Here is a 24,843-nt window from a genome sequence, read left to right as displayed (position 1 = left end):
TAAAAAATAAATAAAAATAAATAATTGGAGGGTTTACCTTCCAAAATCAAGTATATAGAAAATCTCAGTTGTATTTGTATAGTATTGGTGCAAGTTTACACAAATACACTAATTAAAGAATACTGAACATACAGAAAACTTCTTATGCTTTTGAAAATTCTATCTGAACTGACTGAGTTTGAATTGTCTTAGGCTGAATCCACAGGTTACTACTGAAACCCCAAGATACATTCCATCTCAAGGGAAAATAGTTAATACGGTTAGTCCTATCCCTTTTGTGGGAATAGAAAATAGAGGGGCTCTGATAACCTATCATCTTCTGGGAACATGAGAAAATGCATAAATATTTTCATTTTACCCCTTAATAGAATTGTCATCAGCCTAAAGCTTTTACTTGCATCCTTCTAAATAGACACTTCCTACTAACCCTGTGAACCAGAATAGAACAGAGCCCAGTAAGTAGAAAACTGCCGACAATTAACAAGAAGAAAAACCCTACACTGGCTCTTTGATTTTATAAAATAACAGAGACTTTACTTTAATCAATGTTCAAATAGAGGTTGTGTCCTAGAGGACATGGCCCTGGGAGAAATAGGTTTTTATGACACCAATGATTCTATAATAAGGAGATAAATAATGGTAAGAGAATATTGATTTCACGTGTAGACCAGCTAATGTGACCAGTGATGCAAAAGGGAACTCAGAAGAAAAGAGGGACTGGGTGTTGTGGTGCATCCCTTTAATCCCAGCATTTTGGGAGGTTGAGGTGGGTAGATTGCACCAGCTCAGTAGTTTGAGACTAGCCTGGGCCACATGGTGAGACCTCGTCTCTAAAAAAATACAACAATTTTCTAGACATAGTGATACATATCTGTAGCCCCAGCTACTCGGGAGGCTGAGATGGGAGGATCGCTTGAGCCTGGGAGACAGAGGCTGCAGTGAGCTAAAAGAGCTCTTTGGGTAGAAGAAATGAGATCAGAGTAGGATTTGACTGAACCAACAAACCTTAGTTTGGATGTTTTCTTTTGGCTTTCCTTCATAGTTTTAATAACTAGTTATTAATTTTTCTCACCTTTAAATGTATTCCCTGTAACCCCAGTGAAAGGTGCTTCCTGTCTGGAGGCAGTGAATCAGTGCTCCAAGAATCTGAGCTGCAAATTATCATAAATTATAGAGACATTTTGTTTTTTTTCACAGTTTGTTTTAGTCTACTACTTTTTAGACCACAAGAGATCATGTGACCACCAATTTAGGGAGGACTTCATGAAGACTCCGCTGCTATGTGTTATCCCTATAAGCTGCATGCCAGTAGGAGTTCAGTCTGAATCAGACCAGGAGATGTAACTTGGAACAGACTTTCATTCAGAGGATTGACTTTTGGCAGTGAGAGCTAGTCACATGTCTCCTAGGAAAATATAATACGCCCACTTCAGCTAATTAATGACTGTCAGGGACAAAATTAAGGGAGGGAAGCTCACCTATGTAAAGCTTTGACTAGGGACTTGGCAGATATCACTAAATCCTACTTGGGTTGATCTACTCTTCCTTATGAAGAAGGCTACAGATCCTCACCAAACAATAATACAGAGCTGGTGTGATATTGCACAAAATCCACTCTTTCCTTAAAAGCTTTTTGAAGGACTTTGTAAATTTGTTGGGGAAGGTAAGACCCAAACCATGGCTTATGTTCTGGGGTGCCTCTCTAATGTTGCGGTTCCCGGTATCATGACCCTGATTCTCTTTTCTTTTCAAAAGTACTCTATAAAATAGGTCACACTAGCAAAGTTAAAACTCAAAGGGTGTTTTCAATGCAAAAGCTGCCTTCAAGAGTGGGCTCTGTTTAGTACAAAGCTGGAGATTCTCACAGATGAGGTCCAAGCACCGGCAAGCCAGAACTGAAAACACTGGGGTAAAACTTCTTTTATTATTCTTTATTTCATCTTTAGAAGGTATGAATCTGCTCTGCTAGACTTTGCCTAGGACTAATTCCCTTGCTGTTTTCTGTTATGAAGGCATTGTCAGACTCATGGAGAGGTAAAGTGGTCTCCTTTACTAACATCAGAGATCCTCCAGAGTTTAGGACATTGACTTTGAAGTCATAAATTATGCTTTGAACTCACTGCTCTCTGCTTGAGTCAGAGTAATGTTGTTCACTTGTCCCTTGTGTTTTCTGATACATACATTTTCTCATATTAACGTTCCAGTAAACATGCGCTCTGAACCATATTTCAATCCCTCTGAAATGAAACTCTACCAAAACACACAGCATTGGAATCTGCCTTTTCTTTTTTCTTCCCTTTTTATTGATTTTTCTTTTGTTTTATGCACATTCTTCAGTTTATCAGACCCATTGTCTGAAACATATTTGCTCTGTAAAAGTCAATTGCTCCCCTTTTCTCATAGCTCATCGTCATCCAGCTTGATATTTTAAATATTTTTATTATTCTCTCTCTCCCTTCCGTGTCTCCCTACTCCTTTTCCTTATACTTGTTTTTTTCCTGTCTTTAAAACCTGAATCTATCCTTAATAATCTGCATTGAAAAAGAAAACCGGTTAATCATGTTTAATCATATGAAATTGCTGACCTACAAAAATAAAACTATTTCATAGATTTATTAGTAAATATCTAAAGAAATGAGGTGGGTCATATGCCAAAGAGAAGGGCAAATGAAGGGTCTGAGGCCAAGAGAAGGGTTAGTTTTAGAGGTGCCAGCTCTTCCTGGGACAGGAGGTGCTTCAGTGTGGTTACACTGGATGTGACAGTTGCAGCCCCCAACAATGTTCCACACTGGCGGGGAACTGTAGGTTTCGCAGCCCATTCTGACAGTTGGTTTGTCCTCAGGGCTCAAGAACCAGTGGATCCCAGACTGAAGAGACCATGTATAACTTGAGTTGTTATAACCCCAGTTCCTTTATCTTTGTTGGAATACCTGGCCTGGAGAAGTTCCACATATGGATTGGGATTCCCTTTTGTGTCATCTATGTTGTGGCTGTTGTGGGCAATTGCATCCTTCTCTACCTCATTGCAGTTGAACACAGCCTTCATGAGCCCATGTTTTTCTTCCTCTCTATGCTGGCCACCACAGACCTCATCTTGTCCACTGCCACAGTGCCCAAACTGCTCAGTAACTTCTGGATTGGCTCCCAAGAAATAACCTTTTCTGGTTGTCTAACTCAGATGTTCTTCCTCCACTTCAGCTTTGTGGTGGACTCAGCCATCCTGCTGGCCATGGCATTTGATCGCTATGTGGCCATCTGCTTCCCCTTGAGATATACCACCATCCTCACTCCGCAAGTGATTATCAAGCTTATGGTGAGCATTGTTGTGAGAAGCTTCTCCATCATCCTACCAGATGTTTTTCTGCTAAAACGGTTACCCTTTTGCAGGACACATATCATCCCTCACACCTACTGTGAGCACATAGGTGTTGCTCAGCTTTCATCTGCAGACATCTCCATCAACATCTGGTATGGGTTTGCTGTACCTCTCATGACTGTCATCTCAGATGTGATCTTCATTGCTGTTTCCTATGCCTTCATCCTTTGTGCTGTATTCCAACTCTCATCCCAGGGTGCCCGCCAAAAAGCCCTCAGCACCTGTGGTTCCCATGTCTGTGTCATCCTCATGTTTTACACCCCCGCCTTCTTCTCCATCCTTGCTCATCGCTTTGGGCACAGTGTTCCTCAAAATGTGCTTATCCTGTTTGCCAACCTCTATGTGGCCATCCCTCCTGCTCTAAATCCTATTGTTTATGGAGTGAAGACAAAGCAGACACAGGACAAATTTATTCTCCTCTTCTCTTTGAAGAAGTCACAATGAGTGGACACTGAAGGAGAAATGTATGTGAAATTGATTTGGTGAAATTTTGTGTAACATAGGGCAGCATAAAGATAAAGCTGTAACTCTTATTAATTTGAAATTTCAACATTCTACCTATGTGCAAAGTATAGGCAAGAGGGAGAGGGGAGAGAGAAAAATCTTATAAACTTCTAGAAAATAAAGGACTTCTTTGGTTTAGTTTTTTTCACCACTTGTGTGAAGAAGCTGACGACGAATACAGTAGAGCACTAAAACTAAAGCTTATATCTTTCCTAATGCTAATCTTAGTATATTTGAAGGATGCATATTTTCTAACATGGAAATGCACCCCCGTGTTTCTCAGCTTATGAATTAAAGGTAAAGCCTCTTGCCTTCCCTTGTTAAGTAGTTATCAATCCTCTCTACTATAATTCTCAAACATATGGCTTCACACTTCTTTAGTCCAGATTCTATACATTATTAATGCTTCCTTCTGTGCCCTTTACTTTCTCCCCTTATCCATCTCTTATTACGTAGAGTTGCTTATATTTTGTGTATTTAATTGTATGTTCCAAGAAAATTCCAACCTTGGTTTTTCATAACCCTAGACCTGTATTTTATAAGTATTTATATTTTTAATTAAGAAAATAATTATGAGAGGGTAATATTAGTTAATTTGGTTTACAGATGAGGAAGCCAAAACATAAAGATTGCAGAAAGGTAATTAATAGATCTACAGGATCTAAATCCAGGTCTGAATGATTCCAGACTCAACTCCTTAGCCAATAACTTCCTGGGTATCTACTCACAAAAATGGTTTTCAAGCTTCTTAAACTTAATTTCTCCAAAATTTGCATAGAAACGTACTATCTTCCTCTCTCTAAAAAAAAATAAAAATAAAAATAAAAAAACTCTTTCTTTTCTGTCTTCCTAAATGACACTATCAAAAACAGAAATTTCCAAGCAAGAAATCTATCATTTATTCTTTATTTCTCCTAAATTACTCTCAAAGAAAATTAAGTCAACGTTAGGTTTATTATTTGAGTCTGAGGTGGTTATAAGTTATTCCAGTGGATACGTTCATAACATTCTTACCTTTATTATGGCTGTTGAGCTTGACTGGGCTCTAATCTATTATCTGTCTCTCCGAAAGTATTCCAAAATCTTTTTGAAGGGGTTCCACTCTTGCTCCATCCAATCCACTTTCTCTATAAAAGCCAGAGTGATCATTTTACAATTCACATATGATTATGACACTTTGTACCTTGAAACTCTTCAATGGTTCCATTGTCCTCAGGGCCATGCATAAGTACTGTCCTTCCTTAGGGTCATTGTAGGGAATGCAAGACTTGAATGAAAAGAGCGACCTTCTGTAAAACTAACAGCTTTGCACTTTATTTACATTTGTTTATATTTTATTTATGTTTATTTACACTTTATTTGCACTCCCCTGACTCTTAGAGAGAATAATTCCAGAAGTGATATTTTTCTTTTATGTTATCATATTCAGTGTCCTGTTTTTGTTTTTGTTTTGTTTTACATAAAATAAAACTTGGTGTGGGTGGAGAATGTGTTGGGTGGAGTTGGGTAGGATTTATTCAAGCTCCTGTTAGGAAACTATCCCAAGATAACAACACCTATTTCTTAAGATCTCCACTGCAAAAGAAGACATACATTGAATCAAGATGAACATATTAAATTACTTGAGAGGAAGAAGTAAAGAGTAAAATGGGCATTCTGAGATAAGATCCTGTGTGTATGTGAGTGTATGGTGTGTGTGTGTGTGTGTGGTATATGTTGATATTTTCTTTGCTTCTGTAATGCCCTGTAGCCAGAAAAGACACATGTAGAGGCTGCTTCATTTATGCCACTATTAAAAATTGGCATATTTATTTGCTTATATCTTTATCTGCCCACAGCTATGTTATTGATGCAGAATTTTTCTCAGCCACTTTTGCCAGCTGGAGACCTCTGGATGGTGATGCCCCTGCCCAGGCCTTGCTCAGGCCAAGGTTTGCCGCAGAAGATGCCCCATATATTCAGTCTGCTGGGCCATTCCTGGCCTACACTCTGGTGCAAATCCCACAGTGGTTGTGACTGTGCACTCAGTCCCTGGCAGGAGAGGGTGGGTGAGCGAGAAAGTGTGGGGTCTGGCCAGCTGTTCTGAGTGCCAGCACAGTAGCAGGGTCTGTGCAGGGCTTGTAGCCAGACCAGGGACCAGGAGTGTCACAAGCCACTCTTGCGGTGGACTTTAGCATCCAGACAAAGGGAATGTGGTGGCAACTAGGCAAGGGTGTCCATGACCCTGAAGCCTCAGAGGGGATGTTATAGTGTGCTAATTAGCTCTTTTAGTACTGTTATCTGCAGCCTGATGAATGGCAGCACTTTAACAGCTCTGTCAGCCCCTTACCTTGCTCCAGCCCACGACTCTGGGTCTAATTTGGCCCTGCTACTGCTTCCTGTTGCATGGGGTGGCTGCCCTCTGCCAGCAGAGGGCAGAGGGCCACAGTTCTTACAGCCTCCAATATACCTACATTCAGTGTGTCCCAAGTTTTTGTACCATGTCCAAGAAGAATGAGATCACACTGACAATAAATGGGTGAAGAGGTCAGGGAAGAATTTTACTGAGCAACAAAATAGCTCTCAGCAGAGCAGGGACATAAGGGTGGTCTCCCACCAGAAGTCACATGGTTTCTCTCTCTGTGTGGCTGGATCTGAGGCTTTTATGGGATCAGAATGGGCAGTGCATGCTGATTGGTTTGTGAGTATGCAGAAAAGGCTAAAACAAAAGCACCACTCAAAGGTGGGCACAACAGTGTAAAAAACTAATTAGGGAAGGGAAGGTATATGTAAAATAGGTGAAGGGTGAGGATCAATCAGAGGAAAGTGTGCCATATGGAAAGAGAGGTTCTCAATCCAGTTGTGGACTTACCCAGGATTTTTAGCTTGGCTTTCAGGCTTTAAGCTGTCTTTGGTTTGAAGGTAGGGTTTCACCAGGGACCTGCCCCTGTCTGTCTAGGATTTGTCTGCCTCCTGCTGCCATCATTATGAGCTCCTCGAAGGCAGAAACTTAGTCTTAGGCACCTTCTTACACCCTGTCCAATGAAAATACCTGCCAAACCATGTGATTTCAGTATGTTTCATACATATTCAAACTACATCAGAAATGTATTCCTTCAAGCTGTCATCCTAACTTTTTCTTTCTTCCTTTTCTAGCCAGCTTAGATTCCAGAATGCATTGAGTCATTGTCTTATGTCCTAAACTTCCCTGTCTCTTCTATACACTCAGTTGAAAAAGTATTCCTAGAATCTTGATAAAGTTAGTTCTGTGTTTTGGAGAAGATGGCAAAAGTGACCACAAACTGTTACTACTGCAAGTGAATTACAATAGTACAGCTGTCATACTTGCCTGGTTTCAGCTTCTCAAATAAACCAAATGTTTCCTTGCTTATTCTCTTTACTATTCTTTGCTTGACAACTCATGTTTAGGCTTCAGTTAAAATTCCTTCCTCAGATATTCCTTCTTTAATCCTGCACACTAGATTAGTATCACTTGCATATGTTTTCATGACACAATGTAGTTTTTATTTTAGGACTATTCACAACTTGAATAAGGTGATAACTTATATTCTTAGTTTTTAGTGTTTATCCCTTTCATTAGGTCATTGAAGACCTGTTTAGTGTCCACCTTGTTTATCACTGTTTTCTCATCACCTGTAAAGTTTTTAGCACATATAAGTGCTCAATAAGTACTTGCTGAATAGATGGGTTGAAACAAATGAGTTTTAATTAATTCATGAAATCTCTATTTTCCATGGTAAGAATCTGCCTGAATTTGTAACTCAGCCTAATCAGAAAGATAATTCTGAAGAGTCAACGAGAAAGGTTTATTTTCTTCATAGAAAGTTGATGATTGTTATTTCACTTATTCCTTGATCCTTGTCTATAATCATTTCCAAGTAATTTTCTTTTTCACAGTTGTGGAAACTAGTTTTCAAAACAGTTAAGTATTTTGCTATAGCACAAGTGAAGGGATAAGGAAAACAAGGAAAAAATTCTAGATTTTTTGCCACTTGACTTGGAAATTAGATTCCTCGTTGGACTTATGGGAGGCTGTGTTTAGAGTTTTCCTAAGTACTCATGTTGGATCTATAATTTTTAGTCCTGTATGTAATTTACCCCACACCAATAGACTACTAATCTGTACTCTAAATAATGGATTAAAAACAAAGTTGATGTTGATTCAGCACTGAAGAAAGAGAATTACCAAGCAAGTCTGGCCATTGAGGAAAGTATCAGAAAAGGGAGGCCTCTGAATACCTGGGGGGATGGCAGCCTCAATGAGAAATATTTTCAGGATTTTGTCGTCTACGGTTAAAGGGGGATTCCTTTTAATTCAACAGGCATTTGTTCATTACCCACTATGAAGTAATCTCTTCCAAGGATTGAGAAAATAAAACATTCCCTGCACAAGAAGTTTTAGGAGCGTTAGCCTAAGTCCAGGGACATGACAAACCCAATTCTTGCAAAGTTTCTTTATCAAGTTGCTGATTGAGCTAGATAAAAACCTTGCTGAGATTCAGTATGCTACTGTTGTGGCTCAGAACATGATAACCCAAAGTATGGTATCTTGGCACCCTGAGTGCTTTGAACTGAAGGAGATCGAGATTGGAAGGGCCTCCCAAGCAAGACATCTTGTCTCACTTTCTTCCACCCTCTTTTCTCCTTCTCTCTTTCTCCCTCAAAGCAGGTCATGGAAACTAGACTTACTTACTTATTCCCCAAGGCATGTCATAGAAACTAGAACTCATCTCCCTCAAAGCAAGCCATAAAACCTAGAGAAGTCACTCTCTGATCTACCTCCACTGAAAGTAGTCTATAGACCCATATTCCAGAGGGTCTTGCCCCGTAACTGGAGTGAAGGAGGGAAAGGGCTTCTCTACACAGAGAAGCCAAGAAGAATCTGAACAAATAGATCTTGCTAAGTTCTCCTTAGTTTGTTACCATTAGATCATACCCTTTTAGTCCAATCACATTTCTACACAGCCCTCCATCTTTCTTTGAACCTGAGCATTAAAAAAAACCCTGGGTTTTGGAGTTTTTATATTTGATGTCTCCTGTGTCATGTAAAACTTTGATTAAATAAATTTATTATACTTTTGTTAATCAGTCTTTTGTCATAGGGGTGTTGGCCATGGACATTGAATAGACGAGGAAAGGGTATAACAACTTTTTACCCTTACACTACTTTCTTAGATTCAAAAATTCCCAACTCACCACTAATAAGAGCAGAAGTATAGATTTTTAAGATGAGAAAGTGTTAATTTGGTTGAATCCTTGCTCATATCCTAGACTAACTTGGGGCCTTGGGACCTATAGATCCCCTGGCTCAGAGGCCCTCTGACCTAACCTGTCTCTAATCCCTGGAGAACACGAGGGGTGTACTTTTGTATGTCACTCCTGTAGGCTCTGTGTTAGTTCTTCCCTACTACAAGCATGATCCTATGTCTATCCCTTTTGTTCTGTGTCTGTCCTTCCTGAGCCTAGGACTACTTCTCCTGTCCTTTGGTCTGTATATTGCCAGCTGTGCTTCCACACACCCTACTTTTTATCCTGCTTTTTGCAAAATACAGTTCCAGCACCAAGGCCTCCAAGGTATCAGTTGGTGGAGAATAGTGAGGAACTATTTGGTAGTGAAGCTGGTGGGGAGTAGAGCAGATGAGAAATAGATCTGGTGAAGAGGACAGAAGGAGTTGGGAAAAGGGTGGGCTCCAAAAAAAGGAAAGGCCAAGATTAAAACTTTGAATGTAGTTTTTAGATCCAACAGTTATTGTAAGAGACTACAGAAAAAGAGAAGTATCTACTTGGAGCTTCCTTCTGAGCCTCCCCCTCTGCTCTCTTCAAAATGTTTTCAAGTTGGCAGGGTGAGGTTGCTCACGCCTATAATCCCAGCACTTTGGAAGGCTGAGGTGGGCGGATCATGAGGTCAGGAGTTCAAGACTAGCCTGGCTAAGATGGTGAAACCCCCGTCTCTACTAAAAATACAAAAAAATTAGCTAGGCATGGTGGCGGGCACCTGTAATCCCAGCTACTCGGGAGGCTGAGGCAGAGAATTACTTGAACCCAGGAGGCAGACATTGCAGTGAGCCAAGATCACGCCACTGCACTCTAGCCTGGGCGACAGAGTGAAACTCCGTCTCAAAAAAAAACAAAAACAAAAACAAAACAAAAAAGCTATAATTGTTTAATAATAGATATAATTGTCCCATATAAGCACCATTTAGAGGGAGGTAGTCTCTGACAAGTTTTTCTTTTTGTTTCATATATAGGTCTATTTAGGTTTTCTTATTATTCATAAATTATATTTGTTATTTTTAAGTTTCCTTAATATCACTAATTTTAATTCAATTGTTAAAACATTAAAATTGCTTTGTAAAATACCATCATTGTTAGAAAATATATTTTTCATTATTAGAACTTATATTTTTGTCTTTTTATCTGAATTTTAATCATTGTATTTATGTAATTTACTTGTGACATTAGAGATTCAATTCCACTAATTACAATTGACACTTTTTTCTTTTTAAAACAATTGATTTCCATTTTTGGATATTTAGTATATTTATATTATTTATTATTAAATCAGTAATGTGATTAAGATTACAATTTTGCATCTTATGCAGCTTCTATTAATTTTTGAAGTAATGCCATTTAGTGTGATAATTCGGGCTTTTTTTCAGTCTATATTTACAGTTCTGCCTTTCTACCTAACTTAGCATTTGTTACTTATTTATTTACCTCAACATATTTCTTAAAAACCTTATCCTCATATAGCTCTCAGATAGATACTCTTTTTTAATACAATGTGAAAGTTTTCTTGTGATTTGATTTACATGTTTTTTTGATTCATGAGGAATTTTATGGTATTTAGCATAAACTATGGACCTAGCTACATTTTTTCTATAAACAATACTGAATTATTTCTATGCTATTTGTAGAATAATCCAGTACTTTTAAATTTTTACAATTTAATTTTGATTCTTTCAATTACTACAATATGATAAAAATTACAGCCAATTTTGGAGCTATATATTTTGCTCTTTGAGTATATTTATTCTTTTTTTCACACTTCACCTTCTTTAATGAACTTGTGGCTTTCATTTCTTTCTCTGATAGTGTTAGGGTGCTATAACCTTTAATCATCTTCCAGCATTTCTTACTAAATGTTTACATGGACTCATTTTTTTTTGATTCTCTATATTGAATCTGCTATTATAATCTAATGCTTCTTATTCACATTTTTAGAGTAATGACACTTTTATTATATATTTAAGATGTACAACATATTGTTTTCTCATATTTTTAGTTGGCACAATAATTGTATAATACTATTTATGAGTACAGACTAATAATATTCTGATACAATGTATAATGATGTAATCCGGGTGATTAGAGTATCTAGAACCTTAAATATTTAAAATTCACTTGTGTAGGAAACATTCAAAATCCTCTCTTCTAGCTTTTTGAACTGTACAATAAATTATTGTTAATATATTCACCCTACAGTGATGTAGGATTCTAGAATTTATTCCTTTTATCTAGCTGTAATTTTGTAACTGTTAACCAGTCTCTCCTTATCTTCCCCTTCCTTTATCTACCCTTCCCAGTTTCTGATAACCATAATTCTACTCTCTGCTTCTGTGAGCTCTTTGTGCTTAGCTGCCACATGTGGATGAGAACATGCAGGATTTACCTTTTTATGCCTGACTTATTTTACTTAACATAGTAATGTTCAGGTTCACCCATGTTGCCATAAATGACAAGATTTCATTTTTTTATGATTGAATAGTATTTCATTGTACATACATACACAATTTTAAAAATCTTTGTTGTTAGGCACTTAGGTTGATTACCTATCTTGGCTATTATGAACAGTGCTGCAATAAACATGAGGGTGCAAATGTGTCTTCGATATACTGATTTCCTTTCCTTTGGATAAATACCCAGTAGTGAGATTACTCAATTATATGATAGTTCTATTTTTAGTTTTTTGAGGACCCTCCACAGTTTTCTATAATGGCTATATTAATTTACAGTCTTACCAACATCTTCACTAGCATTTGTTATTTTTGATTTTTTGATAATAGCCATTCGAACTAGGGTAAGATTATACCTCATTGTAGTTTTGATTTGCATGTCCCTTATGATTAATCATGTTGAGGATTTTTTTCATATACTTGTTGACTTTTTTTTCTTTTTAATCTTTTTTTTTCTTTAGATGGAGTCTCACTTTGTCACTCAGGCTGGAGTGCAATGAGGCGTTCTTGGTTCACTGCAACTGCCACCTCCTGGGTTCAAGTGATTCTTCTGCTTCAGTCTCCAGAGTAGCTGGAACTACAGGTGACTGCCACCACACTCAGCTAATTTTTTTGCATATTTAGTAGAGACAGGTTTCTACATGTTGGCCAGGCTTGTCTCAAACTCTCAAGTTCACTTGTCTTGACCTCAAGTGATCTGCCCACCTTGGCCTCTCAAAGTGCTGGCATTACAGGCATGAGCCACCGTATCAGGCCATATTGTTTTTTTTAAAAGAAAAAAAGTACAATTATTTTATTTGCACTTGATATGATCTTAGGTTCAGAAGATTATAAGAAATTTACTAAAAGTTATTAGGAATAATAAATACGTTCCGTACAGTAACAGGATACAAAGTCAATGTAAAAATCAATTGTATTGCTGAACACAAAAAATAAATAATAAAAATAGCCTTAAAAATTCTAGTTACAACAGCATCAAAAGCAAAATACTTAAGAATAACCTCAACAAAAGTGTCAACTTGAACACTGAAAATTCCAACATGAACTTGTGGCTTTCGTTTCTTTCTCTGATAGTGTTAGGGTGCTATAACCTGGCTAGTGTTAGAAAACCGGATATCATCCCTGAGACTCCCTTCTTTGACTTTGGTAACTTGGCATTCCTAGGGGAAAAAATGAATTGCATTCTAGGCCTTTATATTATTAGAGGTGGGTTTAAAAAAAAAAAATCTTAACCTGTTCTTTGTTCTTCAGACGTAATAAAGACCATGCAGTTTGTGTGTATGCCTCAGATTGCAATTCTTTCTTCTCAAATAAAATGTTACATTTAGAGATTCATTTCTACATTTCAATTTTGACTTTGGTGTATGTGGTGTCAGAAGTAGGATGCAGCTGGGTGTGGTGGCTCACACCCGTAATCCCAGCCATTTAGGAGGCTGAGGAGGAAGGATTGCTTGAGGATGGGAGTTCAAGACTAACCTGGGCAACATAGAGAGACACTTTCTCTGTAAATTTTTTTAAAAAGTTAGCTGGGTGTAATGGGACACACTTGCTGTTTTAGCTACTCACTGAGGTGGAAGGATCACTTGAGGCTAGGAGTTTGAGGGTACAATGAGCGATGAGTGTTCCACTGTACTCTAGCCTAAATTACAGAGTGAGACCCTGTCTCAAAACAAAAACAAAAACAAAAAACAAAAAAGTGGAAATTCAAAGCTAATTCAACTTCAGGAGAAACACCAGTCCCTGCAACTGTGGCATGAGATACACATGTTGGGCTCCACAGTCTGCCTGTTCTACCCACAGAGAGTCTTGGACAGAACTTCCAAATTTGGTTTAAGTTATGTTTTATTTGGCATTTGTTTGGGGAGGGGTCTTGCCCTCTTTTGTTTGAAGAGAGATTGTTCCCCCACCTGTTTAGAAAATCACTTACTGGGGACTTGTTGATTATTTGTATATCTTCTTTTGAGAAATGTTTATTCAGATCTTTTGCCCATTTATACATGTTATTTATTATTTTACCATTAAGCTATTATTTTACCATTAAGTTGTTACCATTAAGCAGTTTTATTATTTTACCATTAAGTTGTTTATTATTTTACCATTAAGTTGTTTTATTATTTTACCATTAAGTTGTTTGTGTATATTGTCCCTTGTCAGATGAATAATTTGCAAATAAATTTTCCCGTTTTACAGGTTGTTTCTTCCCTCTATTTTTGCTGTGCAGAAGCTTTTTAGTTTAATCAAGTCCCAGCTGTCTATGTTTCTTTCTGATACCTGTGCCTTTGTAGTTTTACCCTTAAATTCTTTGCCTAAACCAGTATCCCAGAGCACTTCCCTTATATTTTCACCTAGTAGTTTTATAGCTTTGGGTCTTAATACATTTAAGTCTTTAATCCATTTTGAGTAGATTTATATACATGGTGAAAAATAGGGGTCAAGTTTTATTCTTCTGCATGTGGATATCCAGTTTTCCCAGTATCATTTATTGAAGAGGTGTTCTTTCTCCAGTGTATGTTCTTGGTACCTTTGTCACAAGTCAGTTGGCTATAAATATGCATTTACCTCTGAGTTTTCTGTTTTGTTCAGTTTATGTGTGTCTTTACATGTGAGGTAAGATTCTTGTAGGCAGCACAGAGTTGAGTCTTTTTGTTGTTGTTATTGTTCATTCACCCAGTCACATCTGGGGAGATCCAGTGTAACTTCCCTCTCTGGGACGATGCAGTCACATGGAGTCTAGACAGCCGTCTATTCTAGGCTCTCCTGTAGCTAGGATTGCAGACATCTGTATTGTGATCTGCTGGGAATCTTTCACTTACCTTTTCCCTGCAATGGTTAGTCCCTCTTGTCTCCAAGCCTATCCTGGTTGGCTGCTTTGCTTTCCCTTTTAAGGTGCCATCTTGAGTTCTGTGTCTCAGGGGTCTTTGTCCCTTTCTTGCTGATTATGGTACAGATTTTCCCTTTGATGCTCTCTTCAATGTGTGGTTATCTATTTTCTATTTTTTCGTCTTTCTTTGTGGATGGAGCCAGTGCTGGGCATAGTCAGCCATCTTGATACGTATTTATTCTTGAGTCAGCAATAAGCTATGTTATATATATTTTTAATTAATTTTATGTATTTATGCATTTAATAAATATATTTAAATTAATTATGCCATTTATCTTCAACACATAAAAGGGATGATCTTCTTCAATATCATTAAAAATACTTTCTTACATATTTTAACTTTTATTTAAATATATATGTATATGAAAATATATTCTAAAATTGTGTTACCAGTTAAATTTAAATTCTAGGTGGATTATGATTAATGTTGCATTACATATATAATGTAATAAAATGACATATCAGTAATTATTAATATTTTAACAAATGCTCATTTTTTATTTCTTGGAATTTGTAATGTTTTTACTAATTTAATTTTTCCCTTTCAACTTTTTTGTTTTGCTTTTTTTTTAAATTAAATTAAATTTAATTTAATTTCAAATTCCGAGATACATGTGGAGAATGTGCAGGTTTGTTACATATGTAAATGTGTACCATGGTGGTTTGCTGCACTTATCAACCTATCACATAAGTGTTAAGTACCACATGGCTTAGCTATTTTCCTAATGCTACCACTCCTCTTACCCAACTCCCCAACAGGCCCCAGTGTGTGTTGTTCCTCTCCCTGTGTCCATATGTTCTCATTGTTCAGCTTCCACTTATAAATGAGAACATGGGGTGTTTACTTTTCTGTTCCTGTGTTAGTTTGTTGAGGATAATGGTTTCCAACTCCATCCATGTCCCTGCAAAGGACATGATCTCACTCCTTTTTATGGCTACATAACATTCCATGGTGTATATGTACCACATTTTCTTTATGCAGTCTATCATCAATGGGCATTTGGGCTAATTCCTTGTCTTTGCTATTGTGAATAGTGCCGCAATGAACATATGAGTGCGTATATCTTTATAATAGAAGGATTAATCCCAGTAACAGGATTGCTGGGTCAAATGATATTTCTGGTTCTAGGTCTTTGAGGAATTCCTCACAGTCTCCCACAATGGTTGAACTAATTTACATTCCCAACAACAATGTAAAAGCATTCCTATTTCTCCACAGCCTTGCCAGCATCTGTTGCTCCTTGATGTTTTAATAATCACTATTCTGACTGGCGTGAGATGGTATCTCATTGAGGTTTTGATTCGCATTTCTCCAGTGATCAGTGATGTTGAACTTTTTTTCATTTGTTTGTTGGTTGTATAAATGTCTTCTTTTGAGAAGTGTCTGTTCATGTCCTTTGTACACTTTTTAATGGAGTTGTTTTATTTATTTGTGGAAATTTGTTTAAGTTCCTTGTAGATTCTGACTATTAGACCTTTGTCCAATTGCAAAATTTTTCTCCCATTCTGTAGGTTATCTGTTCACTCTGATGATAGCTTCTTTTGTTGTGCAGAAGCTCTTTGGTTTAATTAGATCTCATTTATCAATTTTTGCTTTTGTTACAATTGCTTTTGATGTTTTTGTCATGAAATTTTTGCCTGTGCCTATGTCCTGCATGGTATTGGCTATATTTTCTTCTAGGGTTTTTATAGTTTTGGGTTTTACGTTTAAAGCTTTAATCCATCTTGGGTTAATTTCTGTATTAGGTGTAAGGAAGTGGTCCAGTTTCAATTTTCTGCATATGGCCAGCCAGCTTTTCCAGCACTGTTATTAAATACAGAATTCTTTCCCCATTGCTTGTTCTTGTCAGGTTTCTTGAAGATCAGATGGTTGTAGATGTGTGGTCATATTTCTGAGATCTCTGTTCTCTTCCATTGGTCTATGTGTCTGTTTTTGTACAAGTATCATGCTGTTTTTATTACTGTAGTCTTGTAGTATAGTTTGAAGTTGGATAGCCTGGTGCCTCTAGCTTTGTTCTTTTTGCTTAGGATTGTCTTAACTATATGGGCTCTTTTTTGGTTTTCTGTAAATTTTAAAGTAATGTTTTTCTAATTCTGTGAAGAATGTCAATGTAAATCTGTGAAGAATCTCAAAGTTTTTTAAACAAAAGCTTATTTTTTAAACAAATAAATTACCTATATATGAAGTTAAATGTTAAATTATATACTGTATATATTAAAGTTACAAAAAATTTAAACTCTCTCTATAAACATCCTTAGAATAGTTGATGCATATTGTTCTAGGCCTTTAAATGCAAATAAAAACATAAACAACAAATCAACACTAATAACAAATACTAGCACTGTGCTAATTTGTCTCTTTTTATTTAACAAATATATTTTGGCATCTTTTGATTTCTATACACATAGGTTTACCTCATTCTTTTAAAAGGGTAAGTATTTTATTATAGAATTATACTGTAAGTTTTAAAATCATTCCCCTATTAAAATTTAAATGGATGCCAACTTTTCAATTTTTATTATCCACATTATAATTTTACTCAAATTTTCTATTTCAAAGATTGCAGCAATGGCTATTTACATACCTTTCTATTTGCATAACTATCTTTGGAAGCATTTCTATGTTTGGAACTTCTGTGACAATGGATATATTCATTTTATATTTTGATATATATTGTCAAATTAAACTCTAAGAATATTTTATAGTAAACCCTTCTAAAATAGCTATAACAGTTCTTAATTCCTCAGACCTTTCACAGAATTAGAGAGTTGATAGTACGTAGGATAGAATTGGATATCATCAATGAGATCATTGATCTTTAAAAATATTTGCTAATCTGGTAAATAATATCCTTTATTCATGTTTTATATAGAATTTATTTAAGATATTTAGAATATTCTATATATGTACTAAATATTAGAATTTATTTTTATATAAATTGCAAAATTTATTTTTATATAAATTTATTTTATATAAATTTTTATATGGTTGTTTGTATTCATTGCCAATTTTTCTACTTGACTCAAGGGCTTCACCTAAGTGATTTGTAAGAATACTTTAAATATTAATGGAATCATACATTTTTTATTTGAATTAGTTTTTAATTATGATACTTTAAAAATGGGATTTATTGTCTCCTATTTAATTATTATCTCTGTGTAACAGTTATCCTTCCAATTTCCATTTTGACTTTTTTTTTTTCCCCAGATATGTCTATATGTATATGTGATAGGGGACATGGGATGTGGGATAGCTTATGTACAATTTTGTGATACTGAATAGAATATCTTAGATCTGCTATGCTAAACCTTAATTGAGGCTTCTCTATGCATTGACCTCTTCTGTAATTGAATCCATTGGTAATGAAATGAACCTTATCTAGGCTTTAGCACAGACAAAATCCACTGCTGCTGACTACCAGCTTTGCCATTTTGTTCTATCTGGAACTGACAGGCTTTCCACTTTCTGTTTCTCTTAATTTGGGATACACCCTATATCACATCTTTCCTTCTCCAGGAGAAATAATCTTGTACTTCTGAGGTCAGCTTTAATAGCAGGAAAATCACAAAAAGTACATCAGAAAATATTTAAAAAATATTCTTTTCATTATATGTATATAATTTTGTTTCCTTTATCAACTTTTAATTGCTCAAGCAAAATGAATGCATTTAAGTTAGAAAAAATATGCAGAGGTCTTGATGAGAATTGGTGGCATGTAGGATAGAGCAGTCATTGTAGGAGTAGCAATAAGTGGATGTAACATGAATATTTACTAATTGAATACTTACTTATAATACAATAATTATTTAGAAGATGAGGATGATGATTATGTGTGAGAAAGATTTAATTTAGGTAGCTTCAAGGTTTCTAGATTGAGAAATTGATTGTGTTGTACTGCCATTTGTTGAGTTGAAAACCATTGTAGGAGAAACGGTCTGGGGCAATAGAAAGACAAATGGGATAGTTTGGAACATACTGACTTGGATGCACCTGTAGCATTTCTAAGTAAAGATTACAAGCATAAGATAACTAATTTTTAAACTGAGAAGAGAGGAATTTTTTGTTTGTTTGTTTTGAGATGGAGTCTCGCTCTGTCACCCAGACTGGAGTGCAGTGGCGCGACCTCGGCTCACTGCAAGCTCCATCTCCGGGGTTCACGCCATTCTCTTGCCTCGGCCTTCCGAGTAGCTGGGACTACAGGCGCCTGCCACCATGCCCGGCTAATTTTTTGTATTTTTAGTAGAGACGGGGTTTCACCGTGTTCGCCAGGATGGTCTGGATCTCCTGACCTCGTGATCCGCCCGCCTCGGCCTCCCAAAGTGCTGGGATTACAGGCGTGAGCCACCGCGCCCGGCCAAGAGGAATTTTTTAAAAATTATACACTTCATAATCTTCAACATAGGGGCCACAGTTCAAACCATGACATTTGTGGAAATCTTCCAGATACAGTTTTTCCGCCAAGAAAGCAGCAGGCATGGATGCGTGGATAGAGCACTGTGGAATTCCAACCCTCGAAGGACAGATAGAAAAAAAAAAGAGTGAATACTGAGGTTGGAGGAAAAGAGTCATCTATCATGTCATGAAATAGAAGAGTTTTGGAAGAAAGATTCAACTGTTTCTATGAAGTCTCAAAAAATGAATCATTAAACGGATTAAGCAGGGATAAGAATGCTATTGCACAATACTGCCAGGGGAGTGGGCTTCCCCTGCTGATATATGCCTTCTTTGTTGGATAAGAGGAGGTTTCTACCTTCTTTTCATGAGACAAATCTGACATAGTAAATTATTGGGGTCTGTCTTTTCTTGAAAATTTCTCCAACCTAGGGATGTCTGAAGGGGCAGATTAAACCACCTAAACCTTTTTATGGAGGAATGTTCTCCATTTCCTCTTCATGTTGGTGAGCTTTTCTGTAAGAGTAATGGCAACCCAGGCAGATGTTTTAGTGGTTGGGGGAGAAGCAAGGAAGTAAGGGACAGCGTTGTCTACTTAGGTTTTAGAAACTGAACCTGCTTTTGTTAAACCCCTTGTGATCCTCTAGAGTTGTTATTTCAGTTTCCCAGGAACAGGAGATTTCACAATGAATTTTGCTTCAAATCTCTGACTAGTAACAATGTTTCTCTGCCTAATGTTATTTTATGCATATGTTTTCTTAGAAAACTTGCTGGGTTGCTGAGAGGTAGGCAAGACTGGTTTAAATTATATGACATATTTCTGTGAAATATTGCAATAACATTTTTATTATGGCTTAAAATTATAACTGAAAATTTGACAGATCTTTATTGTAAAGAGAAGAGAAGAGGGATAAGTTGTCATTTCCTAGAACTGAAAGTGAGGGGATAATATTGGAGAAGGGTCTTTCCGATCAGAGGCAGATTTTTGTAGATCACAGTAACAATCAGCCATACAACTTTTATTTTCAGTTCACGAGACACATCTAATTGATGACCATAATGACAACATTCAACTTGAGCAGCTTCAATCCAGGCCCATTCATCCTACTGGGGATTCCAGGGCTGGAGCAGTTTCACATCTGGATAGGGATTCCCTTCTTTATTACCTACCTTGTGGCACTTGCAGTCAATAGCGTCCTTCTCTACCTCATTTCTATGGAGCAGAGCCTCCATGAACCCATGTTCTTTTTCCTTTCCATGCTGGCTGCTACAGATCTCATGCTGTCTAATACATGTTTACCAAAAACATTCAGCATTTTCTGGCTGGGTCCTCAGGAAATCACCTTTCCTGGATGTCTTACTTAGATGTTTTTTCTCCACTACAGCTTTGCCATGGATTCTGCCATCCTTCTGGCCATGGCATTTGATCATTATGTTGCTACTTGCTTCCCTCTAAGATACACCACTATTGTCATTCATGAAATTATTACTAAGATTGTGGTGGGTATTATCAGCAGGAGCTTTTTCTTCCCATGTGTGTTCCTGTTAAAGCGACTACCTTTCTGTAAAACACTCATCATTCCCAACACATACTGTGAGCACATAGGCTTTGCCCAGCTTGCCTGCGCGGACATCTCCATCAACATCTGGTATGGCTTTGCTGTGCCTATAATGACTGTCATATCAGACCTGATTCTCACTGGCATCTCCTACACTCTTATTCTTCATGCTATCTTTAACCTGCTATCCTTAGATACCCGCCAGAAAGCCCTCAGCACATCTAATTCCCACATTTGTGTTATTCTTACATTCTACATACCAGCCATATTCTCCGTCCTTGCCCACCGTTTTGGTCACAATATTCCTCATTCCTTCCAAATACTATTTGCCAACCTCTACGTAGCTATCCCCCCTGCACTCAATCCAATCATCTATGGAGTGAAGACCAAGCAGATTTGAGACAAAATCATCCTCCTCTTTTTCTCTAAAGGGAACCAGTGACATGAAGCTGACAGCTTGGGAAATAAATCAGGTAATTATATTGATTTTCTAGTATTTCTTATTTTTTAAAAGCTGGAATCCTTACAACATTGACTTAAATGTATATGAAATCCTGTAAATCCACTATGTGTTATAGGAAACAGTGAGACAAGATGAATAGGTAGAGAAGCCAAATAAAAGTTGAAGAAAAATTTCATATATAAAAGGATCAGAGGGAAATTTATATCTCATTTTCAGATAAGATTTCTTAGCTACCAGAATCACCAGAACTGTTGAAGAATGTATAGCAAGCCCATTAAAGTAGGATAGAGCTTACTTGCATTTTTGCATTTGCATTTTTACCAAATTCCCCAGGGGACTGTGATGACCACTAAAGTTTGAGAACCACTATCTCTTAGAAGATTTATTTTCCTGAAGGATTCTTAAAAGAGGGTAATTATTTGCTCTATCTTTACTGAATCTCATCTGGAAAGTGTCCTACAAAGGTATCTCAAATTGTGAGGATTTTACTTATGTCTTTTAACCTTTTTATAAGACTAATCTGTCTAGTTATATATGATCAACATACTATCTTCTAAGTGTTGGAATTCTTAAACGTTCATAAACAATTTGGAAATCATATTTAAATATTCTAGTGGGTAGCCCCAGTGGAGATCCCAGCCAACAGCTAACAACAGCTAGCTATGTCAGTAAGCCATCTTGGATATTCAGTCCAATTGAGACTTCAGACATCTGTAGCAATAATATGAAAAACTGTACAGTATACTTAATAAACATATGTGTTTGGCTAAGGAGATTTTAAAGCAAAGTACTGGAAGTACCAACACTATTTTTATGCTACATATGGTAATGAACGTATAAAGAAATATGAAGTAATAAATGAAATTGTTTAAGGTTCAAACAACATTTAGAGTAAATACAAAGGTGACATATCTGGCTAGGTTCAAATAAAAAATTAACTCTCTCCACCCCTGGCTTCTCCAAATGACAAAAAATTCTCACAGTGAAAAATGGTCCCAGGGTGTAGTATCATCTCCAGAAAAAGGCTGTAAGATCCTTTGCTAACAATAGAGAAATATTTAAGTTTGCATCTTATAGAGGTTTTCAATTAAAGAAGCTTCTAAGAATCTTTAGGATTTTTTTTCAGAGTACTGTAACTCTCAGACAAAATCAGAAAGGTAAAAATCTAAAAGGTATATGTGGATATGACTTTTGTCTAATAGAGTAAACTCAAATTTTTATAGAGAACTCAGATTTTAAGAAAAATGTGCAGTTATAAGTACCATGAGCTTTGGTGGAAAATGACATAGTCATTGCAAAATAAAAAGAAGTCCTTAGATTTTTAACTTTATTAAGCAGGAAGCAGGCTGAGAAAGCTACTCACATATATATACAAGTCATTTTTTACAAAAAAAAAAAAAAAAAAAGATGACATAGAATATAGAGTTAATTTCCCATGGTTGTAGTCAAGCCATGGAGAATTACTCCCAGGGAGCAGGAGCGGGATTGGGTCCTTATTAGGAAAGTGGTGGTGTTTTTCTGGCTGTACTTTAGAATTAAAATAGACAAGTGGCTATTATATGCCTTTGCCACTATTTCACGTGTGAGTATCTATTGCAGTTATTCTATCTCTGTATCACAATTGTATGTTGGCTGTATAGGAGACAGATAACTCATTTGATTTACTTCACAAATCTTCAGATTGAGAGAAGCTGCACTCATGGAGCTGTACAAAAGGAACTGAACCCAAGGGGTCTTATTCATACTTTGTCCTGATTTTCAGGCTGAGATTCTGGGCTTCGAACTAATCCCATAATGAGAATGAGACTTTGGGGTCTTCAAGAAGAGGTGAATGCATTTTTATGTATGAGGCTATGTGTATTATGGCCAGAGGACAGAATGTTGTAGGTTTTATTTTTCAAAGATGGCAAGACAACATCTTGCATCACATACACTTTTCTGCAATATTACCTCACCATTCTTCTAATAAGTAAAATCAATTTTCTTTCCCTATTTTTCTGGTCTGTCCTTAGCAATGTTTTTGAAAAATAGATGTGACATTTGGGGATATTTGAGGCAAGGTTATAAGAAATCTTACAGCTTTGTCATTGGTGTCTTTGAATATGTACTTTTTGGGTACTCTAGAAAACAGACATCATGCTGTGATAATCTAAAGCCATATGGAGAGGTCATGTGGTTGACAGCTTTGGCTGAGCTCCTGGTTAACAGCATCAATACTAGTCAAGCCGAGTGATGACTACACATGCATAAAATGTCTGATTATAGCCACATGAGAGAGATATCCCAAGTGAGAAATGCCCAAATGATCTCAGTAAACCTATAGCATTGTAAGAGATAATAATAAATTGTTTTAAAGCTATTGTTTGGGAGTGGTTTGTTATGCAGCAATAGTTAACTGGAATAATTAGAGTCTTAGGTACTCTGATCTTTCTTCCAGAGATCTTGACTACCCTACTTCATCTACTTAATTCCTTGGAAATACTTTTGAATTTGTATTTAAAAAAATATATGGAAATTATTAATAATCTAAAACTCAGGCAATTTGCTCCTCACCAATCACCTGCTATTTTTCAGCTCATTTTCTCTTGAATCCCGATTCAACAATCTTTCAACTTAAGGACTTTGATAACAAATTAATCTTTATATTTTTTCACATTTCATCATTTTCTTTATTTCTTAATTTCCCCCTTCCCATTATTAATTTTATGGTCCATTCCTTTAATTACTTTTTTAATACAAATATTCTCTCTCTTTCCCTCTTTTCTCTTTCCTTTCCTCCCTAACACACACATACACTTTGTTGTGCTTGTTCAGCCACACAGTAACTCTACCTAAATGTAACTCTCCACCAATTTGTACCTGCAGCCATTGGCTCAGCAATTTTTTTCTCTCATCTTGAATTATCAATTTTCACTCTCTTTTGCATCTTTCTCTATTATTACAAGCACTTGATAATATTTATCTCATCTTAAAATTGTTTCTTGACTCCAGTTCCCTTCCAGCTATTACTCCCAATTCTCTACTTTATTTTGCAGTATAACTCCTTGAAACAGTTGTCTATATTTACTGTTTCTAGTTCTTCTCTCCCATTTTCTCTTTAACTCAGTCCTACCCAAATTTCATATTAATATTGCATAATTCTCTTCTTGTCAAAATCTATCATAGCTACAATTTCTAAAAGCAGCGGTCTCAGTCCTTATTCCTTGACATATCTGCAGTATTTCATATACCTTTAAAATATTATATATATATCTCTTTAAAAAATTACTTTATTCACTAGCATACAGTGGTTTTTCTTCTACCCTAAAAGTGCTACTTATTTGTGTCCTTAACTTGTTCTTCTTAATCATTTGACCTCTAATGTTAGCGTTTAGTCCCAGTGCTCTTGTAGGCATTCATTTTCTTTTAATCTCATTTAGATATTGTCATTATAATGATGATTAGCAAATGTGTCTCTCCACTGTGGATCTTTTCTTTAATCTCCTGACTTGTATATCAACAACTGCCAATATATCATTTCCTCAGTGGATTATGGGAAAAGCATGTATCCTCACACTAAACAGTAACTAGCAGTACCTTTGATTAAGTAGCTTATCATCTGGTATAATTAGATGAAGAAAAAAAGACAATGACTTACCCTAATAAACACATAAGAATGTTAAAGTGAAATAAATAATCAGGCTCAAGATCAACCTGGAGGAATTCAGATTAGACACAGTGATGCTTTTTTTCAATAATAGGCAACATGTGATACTGGATTAGGCAACAACAATAACAACAACAACAACAACAACAACAACAACAACAACAACAACAACAAAAGCTGTAGAAATTCTAATCCAAGATATATGTCTTCCGACACTATTCTTCTTCCGTGTTTCCTTCCTTCTCCCTGAATTGCTCTCCCCAAGAATCTGGCACAATTTGGTTA

At 36.4% G+C, this 24,843-nt stretch overlaps 1 protein-coding gene and 1 pseudogene across 4 annotated transcripts; both read left to right on the top strand.

The window, feature by feature from the left end:
• The first annotated feature begins 2,760 nt into the window (after positions 1 to 2,760).
• Positions 2,761 to 23,269, top strand: LOC102135094 (olfactory receptor 52H1-like). 4 transcript variants are annotated; one of them, XM_074014526.1, is made up of 3 exons: positions 2,761 to 3,313; positions 20,881 to 20,922; positions 22,675 to 23,269. In XM_074014526.1, the coding sequence occupies exons 1-3, from the start codon at positions 2,879 to 2,881 to the stop codon at positions 22,705 to 22,707; spliced, it is 510 nt and encodes a 169-aa protein (XP_073870627.1). In that variant the 5' UTR covers positions 2,761 to 2,878; the 3' UTR covers positions 22,708 to 23,269. The 4 variants fall into 4 exon arrangements, 3 of the variants coding, with proteins under 3 accessions (XP_073870627.1, XP_073870626.1, XP_073870625.1); XM_074014525.1 differs by having other exon boundaries at positions 22,593 to 23,269; XR_012423458.1 differs by lacking the exons at positions 20,881 to 20,922; positions 22,675 to 23,269 and adding an exon at positions 12,078 to 13,314 and having other exon boundaries at positions 3,179 to 3,313.
• On the top strand, positions 19,800 to 22,318 carry LOC141408483 (olfactory receptor 52H1-like; annotated as a pseudogene).
• Positions 23,270 to 24,843: the final 1,574 nt, after the last annotated feature.

The sequence above is a fragment of the Macaca fascicularis genome, chromosome 14 (genome assembly GCF_037993035.2).
Source record: "Macaca fascicularis isolate 582-1 chromosome 14, T2T-MFA8v1.1".
NCBI lineage: Eukaryota > Metazoa > Chordata > Mammalia > Primates > Cercopithecidae > Macaca > Macaca fascicularis.
Note: the sequence above shows the minus strand (reverse complement) of the source record. Positions and strands in the feature narration are given on the sequence as shown.

What these genes read in the sequence shown, in the direction of transcription:
- LOC102135094 (XM_074014524.1), top strand. Translation starts at nt 2,879, where the DNA reads ATGTATAACTTGAGTTGTTATAACCCCAGTTCCTTTATCTTTGTTGGA.